The sequence below is a fragment of the Corvus kubaryi genome, unplaced genomic scaffold, assembly GCF_017639235.1.
Source record: "Corvus kubaryi isolate FWS band 111438036 unplaced genomic scaffold, C.kubaryi_AGA036_p1.0 78, whole genome shotgun sequence".
NCBI lineage: Eukaryota > Metazoa > Chordata > Aves > Passeriformes > Corvidae > Corvus > Corvus kubaryi.
The window spans coordinates 5,120,841-5,146,717 of record NW_024582065.1 but is presented as its reverse complement, the minus strand read 5'-3'; the positions used below and the strand labels follow the sequence as shown (position 1 = coordinate 5,146,717).

Below are 25,877 nucleotides of genomic sequence, written 5' to 3'. Positions count from 1 at the left end.
AATCCCTACCATAACCAATTAAAATGTAGTTTATTGTTTTTTCCCCCAGCAGTTCTGGGATTTTTAAAGTGTTAAACACACGCAATTACAGATCTTTTGAAAACTGATTAGTTTAGAAAACTTTTATGACAAATACTGCCAATGACCACATCACATTGCACATACATAGGATACAACAGAGAGAAAAATAAAGACAAGGTTTATTTTTGCCCCCCTAAGAACATTTAGTCGAAACAATAGGACACTAGAGAGCACATGGACTTTAGAGACTTGACACACAAAAGATGTGATTTTCCAGAAGGTGCAGGTGATTTTAATGAAGAAGTTGAGTATCTGCAGCTGCTCCTTAGTTGGCTTAAGACCAAGTCAGGATTTCATGCACACCCTGAACTCACATGGCCTTTGCACCAAGACCCCATATGAAGTGACGATGATTTCCTTCAAATTTAGATTGTTTTGGCTCAGTCCTGGGTATATTCAGGATCAGAAAATCAGGGTAAGAGGAGTAAAGCAATATTAGCGTTACACTCACCAATAAAGGTAAGGATCAGGGAGTATGTAAGAATCAAGTATAAAAACCCAAACCAAACTCATAATTTCTGGTATAAAATTGTTACAAACACTGTGGTTGTGCAGGAGATAATCTCTTGTGAGTGTAGAGCCCAGGCACCTCAGTTATTTTTAGTTTCACACCAACAGTATAAAAAATTATTTTAAAAATCCCACAAGCAAAAAACCCCCACATGATCTCCCCAACAGAGAAACCGAATGAGAAGCGAAGCACGAAGAGAGCTCTTACAAAAACTAACACACTCAACAAACCTCTCACAGGTTTTAAGAGCTGAAACCATCATGACCTTACAGGAGGAAAAGGATCTTTTCCATTATACGCAAAAACACCTGGTTTTGGGGCTCAGTTTATGACCTAACACCAACCTCCAACACCAAACCAGTATTGCTGATACCCCACATTTTGATCAGATGCCAACGTCATTTTATTTTCTCATTCTGCAAGAAAAAAATCTCCTAACAGTGACCCTGAAATGCCATCCTATTTTCTATATCAATACGGCTTTGAAACAAAGCTCCTTCTGTGTGCTTAAAAAAGGTGCAAGGAGAGCATTGCTCTCAGAGGGGAGAGCGAGAGCGGCTCGGGGAGCCCAGCAAAGCACTTTCCCTAAAAACGTTGTCGTAGGAAGACTTGAGGAACTGGACGTAGTTCTGCATGCTGCGGTTGGTGCTCTCCGACTGCTCCAGCCGATCCCGCAGGTCCTGGAGGCGGCTTTCATATCGGCGCTCTGCCTGCACAGGGGAGCACAAAACAGGCTGAAAGGCAGCAACATTCATCCTGTTCATGTTAAACTCTTCCCCCAAAGTGCTGAGAAGAGCCAGAATTAGCACAGCAGGAGATGACATTACCATAGATGGTGCTGTGATATTTATAATTTGTTCTGCTCATTCCCAACTCCATTCAGCAACCCGCTGATAAAAGCAGGAGACAACATGGCTAATCAGTTGGGCTTTTAAAATACATTGGCTGTAGTTATGGGGAATTAAACACACTCTTTTCTGAAAAACAACTTGACCTGATCCATCAGCCCACACAATTCCAAGTAAAACTAAAGCAAGGAAGCAAGGTAAATAGGACACGACGAAAGATTCCCAGTCTTTCTTCTAGAAGAAATGCTTTCCTCTAGAAGAGAAATTGCACTCTCTTTGATATAGGCAAAATGAAGTTAAAATCTGTCCATGATACCTGGTGCAAATCTCCTTTGAACACAAGGAAAGTGATTCTTTCTTACACATACATAACTTTATACCAATTCATTCACATCATTGTACTCCCATTTGCCTATCACTTAATACACACTCCTGAACTGGTGACACAGCAGACATGTCCTGTGTCACACATACATGGACACACACAGCAGCACATCACATTCAGGCACAGCTCTGCATGACTTCAGCAGCACATCCACAGGATGATTTATTGATTCCAATTGTTGCCAGGGCACCACCAGTACAGCAAGAGTATCCCCCACAAGTCACTCACATCCTCTTTGCTCCGACGCAACTGGTTCAGCTCTGTTTTATTCCTGCTCAGCTGGGTCTCCAAATCCAACATCTTGGACTGGGCTGCCCTCTCTCTGGAGACTGCTCGTTCTCGAGCTTGTTCCACCTACATAGAACAACAACTTTGTTAAAGGGATGTCTATGGAAGAATGTTTTTTCCCTACCCATTGCCCACAAAAGCCCTTTGAAGTTTAACTGACACATCCTCACACATAAGCAGCAGCTCAGTCTTGTGCTTTTCTCTGTTGCAAACTGAGTTCAGTTCTTCAACAGTGCTGACAAACAGCACCAGCACATTACTTGTATTTCACTGAATACAATGATTTTAATAGGTTTGGTCATAAGCTGAGAAGATATTTTCAGCATTCTCACTGTTCCCCTTTCACAGCCTGGGTAGCTTTAGGTGAATTCACAAACATGAGAAATGACTCACTTGTCTTTTGGCATCCTCAATGGCCACCTCCAGCTGACGTGCCAGGGAGCTGCACTCACGGCTCTTCTCCTCCAGCCGCAGCTGACACTGGTGGATCGACTCCTCACGTTTTGCTATGACCTGAAGGAATTCTATGTTCTGGGCACTCGTGGACTCTAGTTTTCTAGTTTAAGACAATAAGGGAAGGAAACCTATTCATTTTAAATGGAGGGTGTTTCATTCTGCCTTTTGTCAGGTCCTGACGCCTCTGATAATAGATTCTATTCCCCCTTGAAAGGTGAGAGCCCCAAGAAACAGTTCTCCAGTACTCAAACCAAAATTTCAAAGATTGAAGGGCCTACAGAGTACCCATATACCTGCATTTTCCGAGACATCGTCACTAAAAGAAACTTATAAACATGGGTAAAAGTACTGTAATATCTAGTAACCTGAAAATTGCCAGGCTAGATTGGACAAGGAGCTAGTTCCTCTGTTGTCTAAGCCATCATCCTGTCTAACAACATTTACAACGGGTGCTGCTGCAAAAGCATGTAACTCTCAGTGGACAGCTACTGATTAGAGATCCTTGTGGGATAAGCAAATGCACAGAATCCTGAAGGCATGTGGGGAACTGGAACAAGACTGAAGCTGTTTCAATCCCCTGTAAAAACAATGGAAATGGAAGGTTAAAAAGACAAGAGAGCCTAGTATTTCTAACCTTTCTAGCTCCTCCACCTTCAAGGTGAGTTGCTTTTTCTCCTCCTGGGCAGACTGGTATCTCTCTCTTGTCATCTCCATTTTGTCCCCCTGGAGGTCAATCTAAAATTACAGGAATTAATTACTTCACAGAGCAGTCATTACACACACGACCAACCACCTAAAACATATGCAGCTCTCAGAAGGAAACATGCTCCATTCATAATTTCTGGAGAGCTTCAGAAAGGGAACAGTGGATAGAAGAAAACTAAACATCCATTTTGCTGATGCTTCCAGTTACAGTCTGGAAAGGTGTAGGAAAACTCTTCCGTACTGCAAAAGAAAAGCCAGGCCTGTAAATTCCTGCATGTAGAGCAGCATCTGCAAGCACAGCCAAGCACACACACAAGAACAGCAGCCACAAACATGCCAGCAGCCCACAACAGCATCAGAGCCTGAAACACCAGAGAGGTTTATAATTCCAGACCAAGCACAAAGTGGCCAAGACTAAAGTGGTCAGACAGAGATCATGTGCTATCTTGAGGCACAGCTGTAGATGTCATCCCTGTCTGAAATTATCCTGCAATACCTACACAGTCTTTCTGGGAACAAAAAACAAGAACTGAGAAAAAAACCTGAAATCAGAGTGAGAAAATGGTTGGGACAGCACCATCAGCAGAAAACTACAGGAGGGAAAGGTGACATGAGGATAGAGGTAACAGAAGCGAGGGCTGGCATTATCAAGTGCTGCCACTGCTGCTATTCAAGTCCCAGAAAGATTCTGCACCAAGGGATGAGAAACCTTTCAAATATTAAGGAATGCTACCAGCAAAGCCACCAACTTCTTGCACAAAGACATGGCACACACCTTTATTTTGCAGTGCACGTTTAATCTTTTCAAAAAGAGACGAGAACAGAGACGAAGTTTGAACCTTGCTGTGATTAGAAATTCATCTTGGTTTCGGACTTGAGGTGGTGCTCAGTGGTAGGGGTACTTTCTGCCAGTCCCTTACCAGCTGACGGAGATCTGCAATCATGGCACACAGGTCCGTGTTCTTCTTCTCGTAACACATGAGCTGTTGATGGCATTCTGCCAGCTGTGTCTCGGTGTACTTTAGGATCTCGGGCAGCTTTTCCAGTTCAGCAAGCTGGGTCTGGAAGTTCTGACGTGTCTGTAATCAAAGAAGAAAACATGAGGAACTTACAAATGCTCATAAGATCACGACTAAAAAATTTCTCAACTTCAATGAAGCTCTGTTAGTCCACAACCATGGTGACATTGTGTGGATATTTGGCCAGTGCTGAGTTCGAAGTCTAACATCTTCCTACTCAGAAAAGCCTTCACTTAGGATCTGGCATTCTCTATGGATGGTGTAAGAATGAGAATTTTGGACTGTGGGCTTCAATTTTACTAGAAGTACAAGCTCTGCTTTTGAGGTCAGCTGTTCCACATCAGATAACGGTTCAACCTACCTAATCCACTGTTCCAAACCACTATTTCTGCAGCAAAGGAGACACTAAATAATTCCATGAGGAATGCCATATAGTCAAAAAGAAGCTGCTAAATGTTCATTCTGCAAAACTTATTGAACAAGTCCTAAGAAAAAACTGATGGAAAAGGCAGACTTAAGATAAGCCTTTTATTTCCTATTCACAGCTGTTTTTCACTAGATTCAGAACACTAAGATTCATGAATGTCTACAATGTGTCTTTAGAGGGATAGTTACCGTTTCAAGCTCCTTGTTCATTTCATCCCTTATTGTCTTGTTCTCTCTTTCACACTTCTCCAGTCTTGCAGCCAGCTCATCTGCTTCCTTTCGGGCCTTCTGTGCCTGGACATTCAAAGAAGGACCCCAGACTTTATCTATTATATATAGTTTTCAACACATGCGTGCAATGCCTTGGAGTAACTGAAACTGCTCCAGTTGGCAATAGCTAAGGCATTACAGAATAAGCCACAGTGGAAGGAGAAAACACCTTTGTGCAAGGGCTGAAGGTTCTGAGACCCACCTGTGCTGTGTAGTTTTCAATCAGCCCTTCGTAGCTCCTGACAGAGTTCTGGAGCTGTTGCAATTCCGTCTGCGCTTGGTTCAGCTTGCCCTCCATTGAGTTCAGAGCAGCCTGAAAAAAAGAAAACATTTTCCATTGAGTGCTTGGAAACATCATAAAGAATCACAGAATGAACTAGGTTGCAAAAGACCTTTGAGATCATCTAGTCCGACCTATGACCTAACCTAACACCTCCTCATCAACTAAACCATGGCACTGAGTGCCACGTCCAGGCTTTTTTTAAACACGGGACGTTCAGGGACGGTGACTCCACCACCTCCCTGGGCAGACTATTCCAGTGCCCAATCACTCTTCCAGTGAAGAATTTCTTTCTGATGTCTGACCTAAACTTCCCCTGGCGCAGCTTAAGACTGTGTCCTCTTGTTCTGTCGGTTGTTGCCTGGGAGAAGAGACTGATCCCCACCTGGCTACAGCCACCTTTCAGGGAGTTGTAGAGAGTGATAAGGTCTCCTTTTTTCCAGGTTAAACAACCCCAGCTCCCTCAGCTGTTCTTCATAGGGCTTGTGTTCCAAGCCCTTCACCAGCCTTGTTGCCCTCCTCTGCGCAAGTACCTGCCATGTGAGCTGTCTAATGTTGTCTAGACTAAGAAAACACAGTTTTATCCATGCAAGTTGCCCAAACTTTCTAGACTTCAGTGGATTGCCAAATTTGCATCAGCAGAGCACAGAGGTTTGGGATGGAAAAAATTAAGTAGGTCGCCCACAAGATGACTCATGGTAAAGGACAACAGAGAAATATGCCAGTCATTTTTGTTTGTTCTGGAGATTACCGTTCTCTCTGTATGAGCTACAGCTGTTTGCTCTCTGGTCAGCAGCGTGAAGATGTGAGGACAAGATTTAAGACCCCAGCTAGATGAAACAGTAGCTAGATTGGAGATACTCCTAGCCAAAACGTGGAAGAAAGACAGTTCTCCCAGTAAGTACACTTCCTCTATCTCCTCCCAGCACACTGGCCCTGTCACAGTCAGGTTGTATGAACTGGTTTGAAATTGTATAGGAGCAATGGGTGCAATTTGTCTCTGTCCTCAGTGGCCAAGAAAGTTGTTGTAATTCCCCCTTCTTTTCCTCCTAGCATTCGAGCTTCAAACCCTTAGTCACTGACCTTCAGTCTTTCATTATCCTTCTTTAAAGAGTTGTTCTCTCCAGTCTGTTGGTGCAGTTTATCCAGCAAAGTTTCTTTTTCGTCCCGCGTCTGTTCCTGCAGCTTTGCCTGCTGTTCCAGCAAGTCTGCGACACGGCTGCCACGCAGAAAGAAAATTAATCCTTAAGTGACAAGAAAGAGTAGGGCTCCTAACCCTTGAAAACTAGCTTCAGAAACATGGCTTTTCCCCATCCTTTCATCTTCCTTCTACAGTCATGTATGCACACCTCCCTGTTACACTGTTCTATACTTCAATCTTTATATACCTCCTGGAAACTAACTGGAGTTGTCCCCTTGGAGCTCAAATGAATTGTCTCAAAGATGCACAGGATAAAGATATGCCTCTCTCAGCTCATACCTACCACCTTTTTCCTGCAGTAGCAACTGTACTGCAATGATACCAAAAGATTTATTTACCTTCACAGCAAAACTGGCATCAACTATACTGCTTATCTCTTTTAATATCTTCCATTCAAGTTATTCAAAAAGACCTCAAAACAAAAATAACCTTAATTCAATGCATTACAAAATGGCACACTTTTAAGGGTCAGCAAACCTTAAAGAGTCTGCCTTTGCTGTGCCAAGTCAGCAGCAGAAGTCACATGTCTCTCTCCACCTCTTCAAACTCTGCTCTAGCCCTTATGCAGTGCTGCTTTGGCTTGGTTATTTACAAGCAATCCAACTAAAATATTCATTTCAATGCTATTATTCAGTTAAATTATCCTTGAACTTTGAACTCATCCTCCCTCATGCTTCTTTCTCTGCACTGATTTTATTCTAACCTGTTCAGCGTAACGACTTCCAGTTCAAGATCATCCTTCTCCTTTAGTGCTTTGTTGCAGCGATTCCTCCAGGACTCAAGCTCGCACTGGGCCTCAGCAACACACCTGTCCTGTTAGACAAGTGAAATACAAGAGGAAAAAAGTAAGGGAGAAGACAAAATCACCACTGGTGTGAGATATGCAGACAATACGCAGAGATGCCCTTAACTTAGGACATGCGGTGAATACAGTGACAGCTGAGCAAACTGGATTTGTTCTAAACTTGGCATAAATGGGCCATGGCACGAAGACAGAAATAAATTTCATTAGTTGAAAGAAGAGACTCTCCCCAGGGCTACTACCAGAAGTCAACAATTTAAAAGCATGACCTCAAATAAGGCCTCTCCTGTTTTAGCACATACTTTTTCTGCTAGCTGGGCAGTCAGTTTCTGCACATACTCCTCACTCCGCTCCGCCCGCTCTTTCTGTGCACGGACAGCTTTCTTCAGGGCCTCTTTATCACTATCTCCCTTGCCCTTCACTTCTTTCATCTGCTCCAGGGCAAGGTCCAGCTCTGCCTTATACTGAGCTTCACTCATCTCCAGATTCTGTGGGGGAAAAAAACCCACCATGTGGATTAATGCCCATATTACACCAGCAAACCCAAAGCAGCAACTAATCTCCTAGAAATGGTGATGAGAACCAGGCACAAATCCCCAGTGTTCAGCCTGGAGGTATTTGCAGTCAGGTTTCACCTACACAATCCTGTCTAAATGCTGAAAGAGACGGCAGCATGACATCTTCCTTTTCTTCCAAGAGTCTTCCTTTCTTCTTTCATAAGCTGCTTCCTAAAATACTGATTTCTCTCCTGACCAAAATAAGTACTGTTCTAACAGTCTTTTGATCTACCTGAGAACATTCTTTTTATTGACTGAAATGTTTGCATACAACAATGTTGCTTTATGCAGCTCTTATTAGAACAGTTTAAAGCTCCTCTAAAACATTAACACATTTATGTTCCTTGTAACATCATCCCAACATATGCTAAATATAAAACTCTAATCAAGATAAACCAGGGGAACTTTCTCCCCCTCATTAATATTGTAGAACACATAAACAAGAGTGATCAAACTGGCACAGCATTTTTCCAAAAAAGCAAATTAAATAGTTTCAATTTGTCTTGATGCTTGACTAAACCAAATCCATCTTTTCAACAATTATGGAGTAACTAACTTAGGAAAAGGAAAATCTAATACACATAGACCTTAAAGCTAAGATTTTGCCTCATGCCTCAAAAGTGAAAGGATTTCTCTTTTCTTACTTTATTTGAAAATCATGCTGTGTGTTAATGGCATAAACATCACCAGCCAATATTTCAGTCAACCAGACTCAGTAAGAAGCTTGTGCTACTCCCTTGTGAGTGAATTCAGTCCATGGAAGCAAAGGAAGAGACAATCCCCAGGGAGCAGTGCAGACATACCCGCAGCTGTGTGGCCAGACGGTTGTTCTCAGCTTCTTTGCTCTGCAGCTGGGCTTGTAAATGGGTTTTCATAGACTCCATAGCTTGGGAGAGTTCAAGTGCTTTCCTTGCCTTTTCCTAGATAAGCAGGAACAAGACAAACATGTTTTCACTCAATAAGCTAATAGAAGGAACACTTAATAATATGCAGTAGTCTCAGATTTCTTCACTGAATGATCTCCAGCCACCTCCAGATGGACCCTCACAGCTCTTCTAATCCAACAAAAAGGGACCAAATGAGCAGCCATTTATTTTATAACACATGTGAATGACTGGCTTGAAAGGTATGTTCTAGGGCAAAATATTCTTCATATCTGATCTCTTCCACTGCACTCCCACTTTACTTCCTAAACTAAGGAACAGATTGGAATTTGCCATTGGGAACCAACAGGAGCTTAAACAGAATGGCAATTCAGTGCCCAAGCAAAGAGAATTCTACCTATCCATCCTGAGACAGGTGTCTTATTAGCAGAATATGGAACCCACAATTGTGTGGGAGTTGGTATCTGTCTAGTTTTATAAGCAAGCCAGTCATCTGATCTCAAAGTAGTGGTCTGCAAACAACCTCATCTTTTGGACTATCTGTGGTTTTACAGAACTGGAAAGTAGAGGAGAAAGGGAAAAACAGAAAATGGAGATTACCTTTTCTGCCACTATCTGAAGTGTGAGGCTTTCCACTTCCTTTTCTTTTCCCTGAAGCCTGATCTGAAGTTGCTGGAAAAACAAACACCACACAGATGTTCAGTAACAAACACATTTAGGACAGCAGGTAGAAGGCAAGAGGTGTAACTGCCTCCCTCTCAAGACCACCTGACCCCTGGCACTGATTGTTATCCACAACAACAGGATCCTCATCGCCAGCAAAACAGGCTGCATTCTCCTCAACCAGGAAGCAGAAGTGATACACATACATTTGTGCAACAGGGCACAGGATACCCAGTCAGGACCATATATACTCCACAGACTAAAAAGGGCATTTACCTATGTCTCACAGCAAGTTTTATAACTTCTGGCAATGCAAGAACTCTTGTCTCAGTTTATGGAGAAGGAAATGAACAAAAACTGGCACAGGGTAACTCATTTGGTGACAGAGCCCAATACACCGAGTTATCCCCATTCTAAGCCCCTTTCATTTCAAAGGCAATGAAAATCTACCCACTTTGAAACGCAGGTTGTTAACCAGAGGAGCAATGTCGTGGCTCTGATTACCACAAAAGCTAAAATATTTTTTTTATTGATCTAAAAGGCACTAGTGTAATATTTGACAGCAGAATATAAGACAAAGAAGGGCTTGTCATTTTAGATCTTTCTGCTTTATCTTTTAAAATTTTAAAATAAAGAGAGATTGTGGTTTGCTTACCATGTTCTCTGCATCTGAGTCAGCCAGCCTTTTCAGCAGCAGTCCTTGCCGATCCAGTACCTTCTGGGCATCCTTCTACAAAATAAATACATGAGAAAAACTGTTAACTAAAAAGTCAATTTTATAAAGCTTCTTTAAATGGAACTGGGAAAATCAACTATTTCCTCCCAGTTGCAGCAGCAATTCTTAGAATATATCTAGAAACATCGCATTTGCTATATTTTACATACCATTATCCATCTCAGAAAGCTTTTCCAATTCCCAGTCAAAGATTAAAATAAAAAGCATGATGGCAATGTAAGATCATTCTGAACTCTCCCACTACTCAGGGAAATTCATGTGGAAAAATTCAGACCTTTTATCCAGCCCCACTGGTGGCTGAGGTAACTGTTACCATCAGCCTGCTTTTGCTGAAATGGAATACAAACTACAGAAAGAATAGAAATTTCATTTCTCTATTGCTCTTACAAGCAATACAGAATTGTTCTGTACAAGCACCATAGAATTGTTTTCAGTTTCTCTGTTGTTGCCCTCAATGCCTACAAGTTCTGAATATCCACAGACTCCCATTAGCTGAGGCCATATCAACTCCTCAGACTCCAGGCAATCCAAGTGCAGCAGCAGTGTTTGAGACTAGCAAGATCAGCAGATACAGCTGTATCCAGAGGAGACAGCTAGCAACACAGCAGTGCCTGAACCCTTTAATATAGTCAAAGACTTAGAGGCTCTACCATCCTCACAGCAGAAAAGTCAGTCTTACTCTATGAATTAGACAGAGATAAAGAAAAAACCCAAATAAAAACTATCCAGCCTTTATGGGCTGACAGGGTCTACTGCAGGGCTGGGAGAAAGAGTTGAAAGATTTCAAACTCAAATCTCCCTTCCAGCCTACGAGACAACACAGCCTCCTGTAATCAGCCAGGTTCCACACACAGCAGCTCTCACCTCCCGGGCCCGCTGCTCTGCAATAAGTTCTCTGAGTGTCCGGTTGGTTTCTTCAAAGGTGCTCAATTTCTGGAGCAGAAGCTCTTTTTGTCTTGTTAGAGCATTTATATCTGTGCTGCTCATGTGTTTCTCCTGAAGGAAAAAACATTAAACAAACAAACAAAAACCAAATAAAGAAACAAAAATAAACAAAGAAACCAGAAAAACAAACCACAATAACTCAAACAAACAAAACCCACAACACATAAACAAAAGGAAATAATTGTTCACTTGTGTGCAGAAGGTACCTGGAAGTAAATACCCCACTTTCACACCAAACTAGGAAACACCTTAAGGATGTCAAATCTTAACATCCTTATCCTTATATTACAATCACTTTTCCTTATATTTTGCTGCATTAGCAACTATAACATTATTTTTTTTAAGACAACTATTCAACAGGACAATGTACTAAAGACAAGAACAAAAAAGGACACCTACAATGTTGAGTCTCCCAATGGTATTTTTCAGGGCATGGATCTGTCTGGCAGCTGCTGCTCCATCCCTTTCTGCTTCATTCAGCTTGGACATCAAACACTCCTTCTCCTGCTGCAAGCACTCCTTCTGTAGCCTGCAAGGAGAATTCAGCCATCAGAGAAACAAGAAGCTTTGGCAGCTGTACCAGTCACTGTTGATAAACAGTTGATTGGGTTAAAATTCATAAAAAACCCAAATCAGAGGATAAAAGCTCTAAACGAAAACTGCTTAAGATTTGCCCTCTTTCAGTGTGGAAGCTGTTTTGAGAGAAGGCAGTAAGCAGACACCAGGAGCTTGCTAAGATCACAGCTATGAAATTTAGAGGGAACAAATCAGGCTTACACCAAAGTCTGCACACACTGCTAAACCCAAAACACAATGGTGTGCTTTTCCTGGGTACTTATGCCACACCAGAAATAAGACTCTGAATGGCCAAACAAAAAACAGAAAAGCACACCAAGATATGCAGCTCAATGTTTTTAGCCAGGACTTGTAATCTCAGAAGCATTCACAGAGCTTTCTGAAAAAGGAATACAAAGCATTAACTTCCAAGTGATCTTTCTTAAGGAAAAAATAAAACTAACTCTCTTAAAACACTACTGTCCCCCTGGAGACACAAACTTCTCTAATTCTTTGGACACAAAGCAGATGCACAAATGTCAGACTCGCAGACCTTCAGGATCACTAAGAAAAAAGCCCATGGTTCAGTCCTCTCAGGGGCTGTCACGCCTGTCTCTAGGATTTTTATAAAGGTCAAAAATTCTCCTCTAGTTTTCAGCTCCATGTTTATTAATTTCTTGTTCTATCAATATCATCACAATTCAAGCAGAATCCTTTAACCCTCAAAATATTAATTCCAGAGCTAGGATGACCCTCCACACAAGCCAACTGCTCTAGGATTCCTCTAAAAGTAGGTTTTTTTTCCATTCCAAAAATCGTGCTAGAGCCCTTCTCTGCAGCTATTGCAATTTGGTGCTCCCCTTCTAAAAGGTGACAAAAAATCCAAGTGCATCAGTTCTTCAACAGCAGCTACGACCTCAGATCACATCAGCAATAAAGGAGGGAGGTGCCTGTGGATACCACTAGCGCAGGGACAGTGAGAAGTGAAGCTTTCTTACACAGTCAGGTCCTTCTCCTCCTTTATGCGCTCAATGTTGCGCCGGAGCCGCGTGTTCTCGTGCTCTGTTTCTACGAGTTCTTGTGTGACCTCATTCAGTTCTTCCTTCTGCTCCTCCAGGAGACGCTTTGCCATTTGCTCCTGTTCCTCCATTTTCTGCATCTTGACCTGAAGATATTGGAATAAAACTTAAACCAGGGGCTTTGGAACTGATACACAGAATCCACATGCCAAATCAGTGAACCATTTAGAGTCAATTAACTTACTGAAAGTATAGGAAAAAAAAAAGTATCTCCTCCCAGTTGACAAGTGACAGGACATGAGGAAATAAACGGCCTCAAGCTGTGTCAGGGGATGTTCAGGTTGGACATCAGGAAGAATTTCTTCACAGAAAGGGCTGCCCAAGGAGGTGATGGAGTCACCATCCCTGGAGGTGTTCAAGAACAACTGGACATGGCACTCAGTGCTCTGGTTTATTTTACAAGGTGGTGATGGATCAAAGGTTGGATTTGAGGATCTTGGAGGTCTTTTCCAACCTTTAACAAGTCCAAGTGCCAGGTCCTGCACTTTGGCTACAAAAACCCCTGCAGCACTACAGGCTGGGGGCAGAGTGGCTGGACAGTGCCCAGGCAGAAAGGGACCTGGGGGTACTGGTCAACAACTGACTCAACATGAGCCAGCAGTGTGCCCAGGTGGCCAAGAAGGCCAGTGGCACCTGGCTTGGATCAGAAAGAGTGTGGCCAGCAGGACCAGGGAGGTCATTCTTCCCCTGTACTCAGCACTGGTGAGGCCACACCTCAAGTGCTGTGTCCAGTTCTGGGCCCCTCAGCTCAAGAAGGACGTGGAGATGGTCAAACTTGCCCAGAGGAGGGCAACAAGGCTGGTGAGGGGCTTGGAACACAAGCCCTGTGAAGAACAGCTGAGGGAGCTGGAGAAAAGGAGACTCAGGAGTGACCTTATCACTCTCTACAACTCCCTGAAAGGTGGCTGTAGCCAGGTGGGGATCAGTCTCTTCTCCCAGGCAACAACCGATAGAACAAGAGGACACAGTCTTAAGCTGCGCCAGGGGAAGTTTAGGTCAGACATCAGAAAGAAATTCTTCACTGGAAGAGTGATTGGGCACTGGAATAGTCTGCCCAGGGAGGTGGTGGAGTCACTGTCCCTGAACGTCCCGTGTTTAAAAAAAGCCTGGACGTGGCACTCAGTGCCATGGTTTAGTTGATGAGGAGGTGTTAGGTTAGGTCATAGGTCGGACTAGATGATCTCAAAGGTCTTTTGCAACCTAGTTCATTCTGTGATTCTGTGATTCTTAATGATTCTGTGGTTCTAAAACTGATTTTTGTTTTACAACCATGCAAGTAACTCCATTAAATTTTGTAGCATAAATAAAATGGAAAACGCTTGCTGTAAGTATCTACTTGAATCAAATCCTATTCTTGTTCATTGATTTGACATCCATATAGTTTAGAGTAAAATAATAATACAAGATTTGCTACTCTGAGTGTTAACTCCAAGTTAAAAATGCAGTTTGGCCCCACCATGCCGCATGTTATGAGACCTGGGAGTATCTCCCACCTATTTTTAAAGTGGTGTCAAGTACATAAGAGCCTATTTATCTGGAAAACACATCACTGGATTGCACATTTCTGAAACAGAATCAGAAGAAACAACCTCATTGAATAAGGGGATTTTTTGACAATAAAACATCAATTGTATTTTTACCTTTCTGGAGTCATCAGTTTTCAGATTTTGGGCTTGGGCAAGAGAGATTATTTGGAAATTAAAGCACAGCAATACCTTATTAAATTAATAATGTTTTGAAATGTTTCATAGTGTGGCTTAGTGAATTTCTTACTAGGATAGTTCAGCTATTCTAAACAATTCAGATTGATTTTTGATATTCAAGCAAGCTGCCAACAGCCTGAGTAGCCTTCCATTGCACCAAGACCTGCCTCCAGCCTCCTCTTGTCAAAGAATCAGCTACAAAGCCCCAGTCAGCAGGTCTTTCCACTGTCTCCTCACCTCTTTCTTCAGTGTTCCCACCATATTCATCAGGCTATCTATCTTCTTTTCATATTTGTTAATTTTGGAGCAAGTGGCATCGTCGTCATCCGTGGAGAGGTCACTGAGGCGCAGCACTGACTGCATCCTTTCACACTCAGGATTAGGTGTAAGTTCAAGGCGTTCAGTTGATTCCTGCCAGAGAATAAAGGGTATAATTTTTTTAATATAACATTATAAATAGCATTCTAAAGCTAATGTTGCCAAAACCCAGAGACTGTGCCCATCACTGCAGCAAGGCTAGCAAAGAAAAATCATTTACAAACAGCTCTTCTGTTTCCATCTGGGAAAGGTCAAGAATGCAGATAGAGTAAAACAGAAAAAGAAGAAAAACTAATCAAAGCTCAAATCCTCATCTAGGAAGTGCCAGGAATACAACAGGCAAAACTATCAACCCATGAGAAAGAAAATATGACACCATGCTGCACAAACGCTCCGTGCTTCAGAAGAGACTGAGACCAGCAGTCCCTCGCTGAGCCTCCAGATGAGATCTTGAAAGGCACTAGTAAAATTACAATAAACAAACACGTGTCTGGCTTCTAGAGACAGAAAGGCATGGCCACAGGATGTTTATGAATTCCCAGTTTTTCTATATTAAAAAGTGAGAAAGACTTATAGAAGACACTTCCAATAGATGGTAGGTAACAGTAGCCTTCTTTCAGATCTGCCCAACTCTCTCACTATACTACCGCTCTCTTCAACCTTGGCTAAACGTCAAAGTTTGTTTTAAAGAGCAAAACCAGCTGTACCTCCCATTTCAAGGTGGTATCACGGGTACGTGTTTTGCCTGGGGGCATCCAAGGGGCCTTAGTTTTCACCCGCACGGCTCGCACGCCATCCCCTTTTGATTTCTGTTTCTGCTTTTGCTAAAGAAAGAGAAAATAAAATAAATTACAGACTCTTAAAGAACCATTTGCAATTTTTAGTGCTGCAAAACCAAAAGATCATTCATATGGAGCTATCAGTAGTGTTTCACAGGATGCATCAGGTAAGATGAGGTAGCAGCCACCAGAGGAAGCTGACACCAGCCAGAAGGAAAGGTTATTGCACACTAAGCTGACAGGATGGCTGGATGTAGGACACGACAGATCCCTGGGAGATCCCTTCTCCATCCCAGATTCACCTCACAAAAGACCAGCTATACCATTTGACACCGTGATTGATTTTGGGAAGCCCCTGAAGTATTTTCCCTACTCTGTAGTCAACTAAAAGATCTGTATTTATTTGTATTGAACTTGAGCTGCTCTAACTGGAGGAGAGTTAAAGGGTTTTTGCACAATTCTAACCTTAGAGAAAAATCAGATGCTGTAAACATTCTCTACTGACATTTAATTAATAGGACTCATTATTTTCACTGTCATTCCATCCCATTATGAAATTTGCCATTAGCAACAAACACAGAATTAACAGAAGACTTAGAACAGGATGTCTGCAGATAAGGAAGAATGAGATAGCAACTTCCATCAACTTCTTAGAACAACTTTCCATAAATATCCAGCAACAAAAGAGAATATGGGATAGCTAGAACCTCAGCTTCAGTATTGCCTTGTGCCTCCTGTGGATAAGCCTGGGAAGAGATCTTAGCTGCAGAGCTCAGTGGACAGAGAATGTCCTTAAGTCCAGAAGATGGTTTGAATCAAGATTCTTTTTCAAAGCACATTTATTTTAGTACAATCAAGATGCTACTTGAAATGCCTAAGTACTACCTCTCCTCAAATCTTTCCTCCAAAAACAGATACGAAGCCAAATAGAAAACATTATCAGGACACAGATCCAGGAAATAAAAGGCAAAAAAATCCTCCAAATGATATCACATTGGAAGCAACATTCCTCACATGAACATGAAAAGCAATTCTGTATCATACCAAAATCATCTTTCAACAAATCAACACAGCAAATGGGTCACTGCAAATTCACCACTGAATATGAAATGAAGTCTCACAGTTCTAACACAATAGTAAAACAGACCTGGAAGATTTTGTGACGCTTCTAGGGCCATTCACCTTCCTTTTTGCAGACCTTACAACCAACCAGGTACACACTCCTACCTGGCATTTTGCAGGTGTGGTTTTCTGCCCCTTTTTAATATGGACATGGACAGGGGTGTTTTCATCCACATGGACGTGCAAAGGGGGAGATGAGGAACGGTTCTTCATGGCTCTTCTCCCACAAACGGGAAAGGGAAATACAATGAAGGGAAACCTGTGAATAAGGAAACTGGAAATAACAACATTTCCCTTTGTGTCAGAGAGGAACAGTGGCCAGCCTTGGTTAACATTTGAGCTTTCTATCAGTAGGATCTGCCATTTTGAACTGCACACTATTCTTCTGTAGAGCCAGGATTAACACAAACAATTCCTCTGCTTACAGTATTTTCTGCTTCTAACCTAGTTATCGAAGATCAAACACAGCTGGATTGATAGCAGGTGTCTGTAAGAGTCATTGAAGTTCAAAGTCTTAAAGCAAGTGAGCAAATCAAGGGTTCCTATAACCAACAAAATCTGATTAGAAAGAAATTTGAAGCAGGAAGAAGAGGAGAATTAATTTAACAGTTAAGAAAAACCATCAGGAAATCATGAGACCACTCCATCCTAGAACCCTGAAACTGTATGCTCCTTCCTACATGCTTAACTTTAAGTGTCTTTTTTAAACAAAAATCCTTAAAAGCCATTGCATTACAGCATTTCTTTAATCTCCACAGAAACACATAACCATAACCTGACACAACACTGAAAAGCCTAGAGACACAAGGTTCAAGTCATCATCTTGGAGCTTGATGCCTCAGTTGATGTAATGGTATAATGCAATTGCAAATCTTACACAAGGCCACCAGCAGCACTAATCTGATTCTGACAGAAAGGATATTGTCAGCCTAGGTAAAGTTACTTACAGTTACTTTCAAGCTTTTGAGTTTTCTGGACACTGTGTTGGGTGAAGAGGTAGTTTCTTCGTTGACGGATGAAATACACCTGATACAGAAATAACAAAATGATTACGAGGAAAAGGTGCCAATTTCTGAACATTCTCTTCCTTTTGATTTAAGGAAATACAAAGATTCAAACACATCAAGTGCACGAACCCAAACAACACAAGTTGGTGTGCCCTGGCTTCCACTGTAAAGCATAGGATGAGGGAAGGACAGAGACTGTAATTCCTAACATACTGACAATGGAAATTGTTTTGAACAGTAGAAATGTTTGGCACTATTCACTTAAAAAATTTCAAATTCTAACTGCAATTTTTAAGGAACACAGCAGTACTTCCTTTAATTCAGGAAGAGGAAGGCACAGCTGTCTGAAGGAACAGGATTCCCCAGCTTGCAGCTATGAACAACTCCAAACACTGCTGGGTGTTTTAATCATCTTTTTTTCCAAGGAAGGGCTAAACTCTCCCCAGGCCCAGCACTGACAGAGCTTTTGAATCACCACGAGTGAAAATCAAACGCTGTCACCGCGCCTCCCTTAGCAACAAGGCTCACTCGTAAGTTTTAATTCCTCCTGCAATCTCTGGAGGTTTTCCATGGAATCAGCGGCCACCTCAGGCTGGCAGAGACGCGGTCTGGGGGCCGGCGTGCTGCCCGCAGCTCTGAGGGCACTGCAGGCCTTCACCCAGCGGGCCGGGCAGCTCCCAACGCCCGCCCGCACCGCGCCGTTACCCCGAGCCCGACGGCTCCCGCTGGCCTCCCAGCAGGAAGGACCCCAAAGGCAGGCAGGAAGAAATAATTCCCAGGGCTCGGACACCCGTGCGGCGAGGGAACACCCTAGAGGGCGAGGGGACGCCCACACGGTGAGGGGACACCCCGCAGAGCGAAGCGCCCCTCCCCGCACCCCGCCCTGCCCTCCCCGGGCCCGGCGCTCTCACCAGGCGGCTCCGCGCGGGGTCCGCAGCCACCTCAGCTCCCCATCGGCGCGGCGGGAGGCGCACGGGCGGCCGTGGGCCGAGCTCGGGGGCGGATTCCCGCACCAGGGACAGGAGGCGCGGCCGCAGGGCCCCGGCCGCCGCCGCCGCCGCGCCGCCCGCGGCTCCACCATTGGGCGATTCGAACGGGCCTGAGCGGCGGTAACCGCCCCCGGTAACCGCCCGCGGCTCCATGCGGCCGGCACGAGCGGCGGCTGAGCGGCCCCGGGAGCCCTCGGCCGCGCAGGCTCCAGCACGGCGCTCTAAGGAGGGGCTGCTCATCCGTACAGAAATGGGGAGGTCTGGAAAGAGGATGGAATAATTGGATTATTAGGTCAGTTTTCTTCGCGTTGCCTTTGATACGAGTTTTACCGTCTTAAAGGTGACACCAGAATTGTGTACACAGCCATTTTTACTGTAAACTGTAACCAGAACTGTATGCAGTTCTGGCCATCCCCAACACAAGGACATGGAAATGTTGGAGGAGAGCACGAAGTTGATAAGGGTACTGGGGCACTTCCCCTATGAAGACAGGCTGAGAAAGTTGGGGCCGTTGAGCCTGGAGAAGAAAAAGGTCGTGTGAAGACCTCAGAGCACGTTCCAGGATCTGAATGGGGCTACAGGAAAGCCAGAGAGGGACTCTTCATCAGGAACTGTAGCCACAGGGTGAGGTGCAAATTGAAAGAGGGGAAACTTAGGTTAGATGTTAGGGAGAAAATCTTCCCTGTGAGGGTGGTGAGACGCTGGAACAAGTTGCCCAGGGAGACTCTCGATGCCCCAACCCTGGCAGTGCTCAAAGCCAGGTTGGATAAGGCCTCGAGCACCTGGTCTAGCAGGAGGTGTCCCTGCCCATGGCAGGGGAGGTGGGGAGTAGATTATTTTTAAGGTCCATTCCAATCCCGTAATATTCTATGACTCTATAAAAAGTGATACAAAATCCTGAAACAACCTTTATTTAATGTAATATTGGCATGTTAGTGCTACGGATATTCATCTTGAGAGGACTGATTCATGTAGCACAGCACGGCAAGGAGAAGTGGAGTCATTGAGCCCTTGGTGCTTCAGATCCTCATTTAACATGAAACTCTCTTTCTCCCTCTTGGGTTGAAGTGGATGCCAAAATTATCATCAAGGGTTTCTTCAACCTCCTGTTCCTGCATGTTCAATATAATTCTTTAAAAGAACATTGCCTTTTGATGCTGTGGAACACAAGTTTCAGTACAGAACAGATTAAAGAAATACAAGTCAGAACAGCCACACAGCCATTTGTACTGTAAACATTTTCTTTCTCCCTTCAACGTCAGATCATAACTGAATTTGGAACTAGTCCTCCATTCAGAAAAAACCCCAAACCTCTATCACCACCACTGTTCTAACCAATAAAAGTACTCCCCCCTCAACACACACTAGGCAAGCAGCTATATTAGAGACCAACTTCAGCTGCACCTGAAATATCACAACAAACTGGATTCTCTGAAACCTGCCTGTTCTTCCAGGGAAACAGAACTCAATCAAGGTGGTAATTAAGGATACTGAAGCCTTAGGCTATGCAGAGGATCACTCACATTTGAACCTGCATTGTCTCTTGCTATGACAAATACTGTTTCTGCAGCTAGAGAGGGACTTTGGCAAGGGGCAGTGGCTTCCCACTGACAGAGGGCAGGGTTACATGGGATGTTACAAAGAAATTCTTCCCTGTGAGGGTGGGGAGGCCCTCGCACAGGGTGCCCAGAGAAGCTGCGGCTGCCCATCCCTGGCAGTGTCCAAGGCCAGGTTGGACGGGGCTTGGAGGAACCTGGTCTAGTGGAAGATGTCCCTGCCCATGGCAGGGGGTGGAATGGGATGGTTTTTCAGGTCCCTTCCAACCCAAACCATTCTATGATTCTACCCAACACAGCTCAGAAGACTTAGCTGCAGGTACAGCTCCTAATCTCATCACACATCAGCAAATCCTTTGTTACTCGTGCATGACAGAAACATCTAGAGATCCCCTGGCCATGCAGATGGCTCTTAATCCTTCTTTTCCTAAAACAAGAACGAACTGATCTTTAGGGATATTCCAGAGAGATCTCATGCAAGACAAGCCTTTCCAATAACTGCTCTGCATTTGTGATTTCAGTGTAGGCCATGTTCTTCGGGTATAAAGGGTAAGGTAAGAACTCAGATCTCACAAAGGGGACAGAATAAAGCCAGCCTTTATCCTTGCAGACCATACAGAATCAAGTCCTGAGAAAACCGTATACATGGAAGAGTGAAAGCACGCACCCTGCCGAGCGTAGCCTTGCTGCTGTCAGAGGAAGGATGCCTTCCTTCTCAAGCACTGCAGATTCCTCCAGTTCCCTTAGTGCTAGGTTTACAAGATTCTATTGCAGGAAATATTGTCACTTAGAAACCAGTATCCAGTGTCTCAGTCAGGAAAACACTTCAGGTGATATGGATGAGTAGCAGAAGACAGACTGAGGCAAAAGCTGGTCAGGCCTACCACGTCTGACACAGTCAGAACACTAGCCAAGAGCATCTTGCTTTTACAGTAACCTTCTCTGAAGATGGCTCTTGTCTGAAAGAAGCCTATTTGCTGCATTCTTCAGTTCAAAGCATCTCCTTTCCAGCAGCATCCAAGATCCCTTTCTTTTACCTGTCCCCATCCTTCTACATACATCCAGCTGAACCCTTCTCTCACTTCGACTTGATATTCTGAACAGGGTGGTCTCTGTGCCCACATGTCAGTCCATTAGGTGTGACCAGTCAACTCTAAAAATAAAAACCATTTCTTCTGAAGTTTTCACCATGCAAGTACTTCAGGGAGGCAGCTGCAGCTGGCATCAGATTGCAACTCCAGTGTTTTGAATTACTTCTTCCATGCGCTGGTACCAAGGCTGAATGTTGGTGTGAACCATCATGTCATCAAAGGCTTCCAGCCCTTCCATGACCCGGAGGACCCCGTACACTGCCTGTGCAGAGCAGAGAGGTCAGAACAACACTGAAAAAGCACTGGAGAATGGCTTACAACAAGTGCCTCAATAGCCAAGCCAGTACAGCTCTTCCCATCTTGCCATCTGATTAGCAAGGAAGAGTGAATGGCAGAAAGGTAATTAAGAATATGCATGTTTTTCCATGAGGAAACAGTAAGGAAGGATCAGGATCTATGTGCAGTTATGGGGAAACCCCCACCATGTGGGAACTGTATTACTGGACAAAGGACAATGTATCTCATGTAGCTCTACTTCTCTGCCTGTACTTGTATTAACCATTTCACAGAGATGAGCACCAGGATAATTTGTGATCCACTTGACAATAACTGCAGGGATGAAGCCCTTACCAGGTCAGCAAGGTTTGGCTGGTTCCCGCCCATAAACAGTCGATTTTTGCCAACAGCTTTTACCCACTCGTTAGCTGCTTCATACAAATCTTCTCGGACATCATCTCGAAGCTGGTGTCTGGATAAAGAAAAGAATCAGTTCGAAGACACAAGTTTGTTTCTTTCTTTAACCTTCTACCACCTCTCACCTTATGGGCTGGTCTTGGCTTGCGAGTAAGGGCAGTATTTCAGAGCAAAGAGGCAGTCAGTAATTAAACAGTGGATGAGTAGAGGGGTCCAGTACTTCCAGTTACAGAAGTATAGTTGTTACTCATACAGGATTAAATGGTTCCATTTAAAACTCTGAGGTTCTGCCCTTTGAACACTGGGGTTCACAGTTAAGGAGGAACTATTTCTCCTCTTGTGTACTTGGTGCTTAGTGATACCAACCTTTTCTTCAGCCTCTTGCTAACGAAGAACATGGCAACAGCCCCCACGTATTTGGCAAAGAGACCTTCCAAGGTGCCAAACTTCCCCTCACGGACAATGTAATCGAAAGATGCCAAGGCTTCTTTGGGGGTGCGGTAAACATTGGGGGAGATGAGGTGAACAAGCCAATCATCTGCCCATTTTCTCCACTTCATTTCTTCCCTGTGAGCAGTCAAAAGAAAGTTTTCAGTGAATGAGGTACAAAGAGAAGGGCTACAGGAGGCAGGATCACAGTTGCCTTAGCCAGAGATCCTTCCAAGGTCAAACACTCCTGCCCAGGTAACTCTGGTGACCTCTCTGAAATGCACTCAGCATCGTTATCTTTGGCAAGGCTCCTCCAATCTCAAACTGAATTTAAGACTAAGATAGAGCATTAGCTTCTCCTCCCAATATGAGAAATAAAGCAGGAAGGGAAACTATCCGTCAATAGCATTCCTCTGTGGCACAAACGAAAGGCCAAGAAGGAAACTGGAGGCAGCTGAAGGCTGGTGCGACCATGGTGGTGGTAACTAGGCTGTCTAACAGCTTTGTTTTGAACTATCTAACAAACACAGCAAACCAGCTACTGAGGCTTGAAACACGAACAGGGGTGTGACAGGACTTGCCAGCCCTAGTGGGATTTTACATCCACATCAACCCTGAGTATATATGGAGGGAGCTGTGACCCTACTTGGAGAGCCCAGAAACTGAAGAGCACTTACACTCTCACTTCTTTGACAGGATAGACTCTCTTTGTCTCCTTCTCATCCAGCATAAGCCAGTATTTATTCTCATACTCAAGCACCTCCTTGCCTTGCTCAGTCATGGTTTTAACAGGTGGATAAAATGACACGATTTCTTCTAAGCTATTCCTCCTGTGAAAAGAAATACAGTTAGCACTGATCGGGCTGCTACAAAAAAGGAGCAAGAGCAAAGGACAGATTGAAAGATACACACTATAAAATGTATTATTCTAAAAGTAAGTGCACAATGTTCCAGATTCTATTTGGGGGAAAAAAAAAAAGAAGAAGAGACTGGAACAGCTACTTGCAAATAGCTATTATTAGTGCACATGCCTTTGTCTGTGACAGAACAGGAATTTCTGCAGGCATAAAACTTCCTACCATGCTCAAGTAGACCTAAAGGACAGGCCATAGGCACAACAATTCCATTTCATTCTAGATGTTATAACTGGCTAATTGTAAGCTCAGTTCCAGGACTAACGCTAGTCCGTGTTTAAGTAGGTTTTGTGGAAGCAGAATCTCACAGATGAAAAAGTACTTCTGAAAGGTAAAAGCTTTGCTTTACATCACACCCATCACAACATATATAGGCACCACCCACATTATCACAGCCAGGCTCAGGTCTCCCAGAGCTTCAGAGCCTGAGGTCAGCAAGAGACTTATGGCCAACTCAGAGTCTTCTCTACTTAACCTGGGCCCTCCACATTCAACTCTTCTCTCATCACCCTGTTTTCTTACCTGGAAATAAGATAGGTCTTTATTGCACTGATTATCACCGAGGAGTCGTTCAATTGCTGAAAAACAGGATTAAAACAACCTTTTAAAAGAAGCTGGTTAAATTGAAAAAGAAATTTTTCAAAACCTTTTCCCCTGCATGCTGAGGCTCCAAGTTAGGGAGACTTACCAGAGGGCTCCCAGCGTTGGCTAGCAGGATGGGCACCTTTCTGTAGGAAGAGAATTTGATCTCTTTCCTCATGATCGGGTTCACTTCCACAATTTCATAGGGCAGTCCATGATAATCAAGAAAAGCTCGGACTTTGCTGCAGAAAGGACACGTTTTATACTGGTAGAGGGTGAGCTGCAGGCTCCCTGCAGGCAGCTGGGGAAAAAGAGAACAGAAGATTCCATTTTCTGCTAAAAACAAATATTACCTTCCTTCCGCCCTTATTTTTGTCATGAAGTCATAGTCACTGACATTCAGTTTCAACATCTGATCATGAGCATACCTTAGCTATCAGATGCTTTCTTTAAATGGCATCAAATATTTAAATATTCACCATCCATTGGGACCAATAACCTGTTTCTCTAATCATCTATTTAATGTGCTGGAAACTCCTATTCACAGCCAGGAAAAAAAAAAGTTAAATCCAGACAGTTTACCCCTTTATAGTTTCTACTCTGTAAAACAGAGTTCGATAGAAAACCAAAACCATTTGCAACAGTATTTAAATAAACACAAATAAAGCCTTTACAAGCTAATCCCTCCTCCACAACAGCCTCTGTTGAGGCCACAAGGTGGGGAAAGCAGAGCTTGCATTTGATTTTTTAGGCACGTGTCTGCCCAAGTTCACACTCCTGGGATCAACCAACCTGGGCACAACTGGGACAAGGCAGGGAGAGCCCAGGGCCAGCAGGACATCAGTTAAGGGATGTTTTGCTTGCAAAGCTACACCTCTGCAGCCTGACAGGCCGTGCCAACCACTCCTCGCACATTACAGAACAAATGCAACCACCTCGCTTTGTTTCTCATTTACAATTTGCTAGGTTACACAACCCTGCGCGGGTGCTGCAAAAAAGCAACAACAGAAAAGGCTCCACAGCCCCAGCAAGCCCTCACTGACAGCCTTTCCTTAGAGCTCCTCAAGGAATGCTCTGCCACGGGCCTCCCAGACAATTTTAAGCTCTTCTCTCACTCAAACCGGGGCTGAAGAAGCCGCTCGGTCCGCAGGGAACCGCTGTTCCCGGGGGCTCGCTGCCGCCGCGGCGGGGCCCCCGCAGGCCTCGGGGAGGGCACGGCGGGGATCAGGGGGAGCCGCTCCCGGCGTTACCTCAGCGGCCGAGTGCTCCCGCAGGCGCTGCCGCGCCGCCAGGCACAGCCCGGCGCTGCCGCCCAGCGCGAATGCAGCGCCCAGCACCAGGCGGCCGCTGCCGTTGCTGCCTCCCCGTCCCGCCGCGGCGCCGAAGGCTCGTCTCGGGGCCCACAGCCGCCAGGCTGGCGGCAACAGAACTGCTCCGAGCCGCCAGACTCGGCCGGCACCCGCCATCTTCGGCTGAGGGCGGGCGGAGAGCAGCCGCTCCGCCCCGGGCACGGCGGCACCGCCCCGGCACGGCCCCGGCTCCGGCTTCGGGCACGGCGGCACCGCGCCCCGCTGAGGGCAGACCCCACACGGGACACCCAACAAGGGGCGGACCCGCTGCTCTGTAATTATCAAATCTGAGAACGCACCAAAGTCTAAAGTGGGAATAAAATAATCAGTTGAAAGGGTGAGGGAGCTGGGCCTGTTCAGCCTCGAGAAAAGGCAGCCGAGAGGGGACTTCATCGATGTCTGTCAGTGTCCGCAGAGAGGGGGCAGAGAATGGGTCAGGTTCTGCTCCGTGGTGGCGAGCAATAGGGCAAGAGGAACGGGCAGGAACTGATGCACAGATTGTTCCACCTGAACTTAAGGAAAAACTTCTTTCCTGTGCAGTGACCGAGCCCTGAACAGGTTGTCCAGAGAGGGTGTAGGGTCTTCCTCGTTGGAGATATTCCAGAACCGTCTGGACACAATCCTGTGCCATGTGTGCTGGGATGACCCTGCTTG

The 25,877-nt window shown here is 44.6% G+C and overlaps 2 protein-coding genes across 9 annotated transcripts; both read right to left on the bottom strand.

Annotated features, from left to right (window-relative positions):
• Window positions 1-11: 11 nt before the first annotated feature.
• On the bottom strand, window positions 12-18,716 carry ODF2 (outer dense fiber of sperm tails 2). Of its 8 annotated transcripts, none has more exons than XM_042052313.1 (21): window positions 18,532-18,619; window positions 17,561-17,639; window positions 16,719-16,872; window positions 15,420-15,536; window positions 14,632-14,805; window positions 12,611-12,777; window positions 11,457-11,586; window positions 10,977-11,108; window positions 10,032-10,106; window positions 9,314-9,385; window positions 8,633-8,749; window positions 7,575-7,760; window positions 7,174-7,283; window positions 6,353-6,488; window positions 5,192-5,302; window positions 4,909-5,013; window positions 4,195-4,353; window positions 3,204-3,304; window positions 2,507-2,669; window positions 2,054-2,179; window positions 12-1,302 (listed from the first exon to the last, which is right to left on the bottom strand). In XM_042052313.1, the coding sequence occupies exons 3-21, from the start codon at window positions 16,824-16,826 to the stop codon at window positions 1,129-1,131; spliced, it is 2,463 nt and encodes an 820-aa protein (XP_041908247.1). In that variant the 5' UTR covers window positions 16,827-16,872; window positions 17,561-17,639; window positions 18,532-18,619; the 3' UTR covers window positions 12-1,128. The 8 variants fall into 8 exon arrangements, 6 of the variants coding, with proteins under 6 accessions (XP_041908247.1, XP_041908248.1, XP_041908246.1 ...); XM_042052314.1 differs by lacking the exon at window positions 18,532-18,619 and adding an exon at window positions 18,149-18,421 and having other exon boundaries at window positions 16,719-16,887; XM_042052312.1 differs by lacking the exon at window positions 18,532-18,619 and adding an exon at window positions 18,149-18,421.
• Window positions 18,717-19,504: 788 nt separating this feature from the next.
• On the bottom strand, window positions 19,505-25,370 carry PTGES2 (prostaglandin E synthase 2). Its single transcript, XM_042052578.1, has 7 exons — window positions 25,125-25,370; window positions 23,981-24,175; window positions 23,815-23,870; window positions 23,056-23,208; window positions 22,316-22,516; window positions 21,887-22,004; window positions 19,505-21,518 (listed from the first exon to the last, which is right to left on the bottom strand). Exons 1-7 carry the CDS (start codon window positions 25,338-25,340, stop codon window positions 21,390-21,392), a joined length of 1,068 nt encoding a protein of 355 aa, XP_041908512.1. The 5' UTR covers window positions 25,341-25,370; the 3' UTR covers window positions 19,505-21,389.
• Window positions 25,371-25,877: the final 507 nt, after the last annotated feature.

Bases quoted from the DNA above. Each gene is read 5' to 3' on its own strand.
- ODF2 (XM_042052310.1), bottom strand. From the start codon at position 18,701: ATGGTGGAGCCGCGGGCGGCGCGGCGGCGGCGGCGGCCGGGGCCCTGC. The intron at 9,386-10,031 runs GTAAGCAAACCA...TTGTTTTTCCAG, and splicing joins ACTCAGATGCAGAGAACATG to CAACTTCAGATCAGGCTTCA. The intron at 2,670-3,203 runs GTTAGAAATACT...GTCTTAAACTAG, and splicing joins AAGGTGGAGGAGCTAGAAAG to AAAACTAGAGTCCACGAGTG.
- PTGES2 (XM_042052578.1), bottom strand. From the start codon at position 25,340: ATGGCGGGTGCCGGCCGAGTCTGGCGGCTCGGAGCAGTTCTGTTGCCG. The intron at 23,871-23,980 runs GTAAGTCTCCCT...CCTGTTTTTCAG, and splicing joins CCAACGCTGGGAGCCCTCTG to CAATTGAACGACTCCTCGGT. The intron at 21,519-21,886 runs GTAAGGGCTTCA...TGCTCTGCACAG, and splicing joins AGCCAAACCTTGCTGACCTG to GCAGTGTACGGGGTCCTCCG.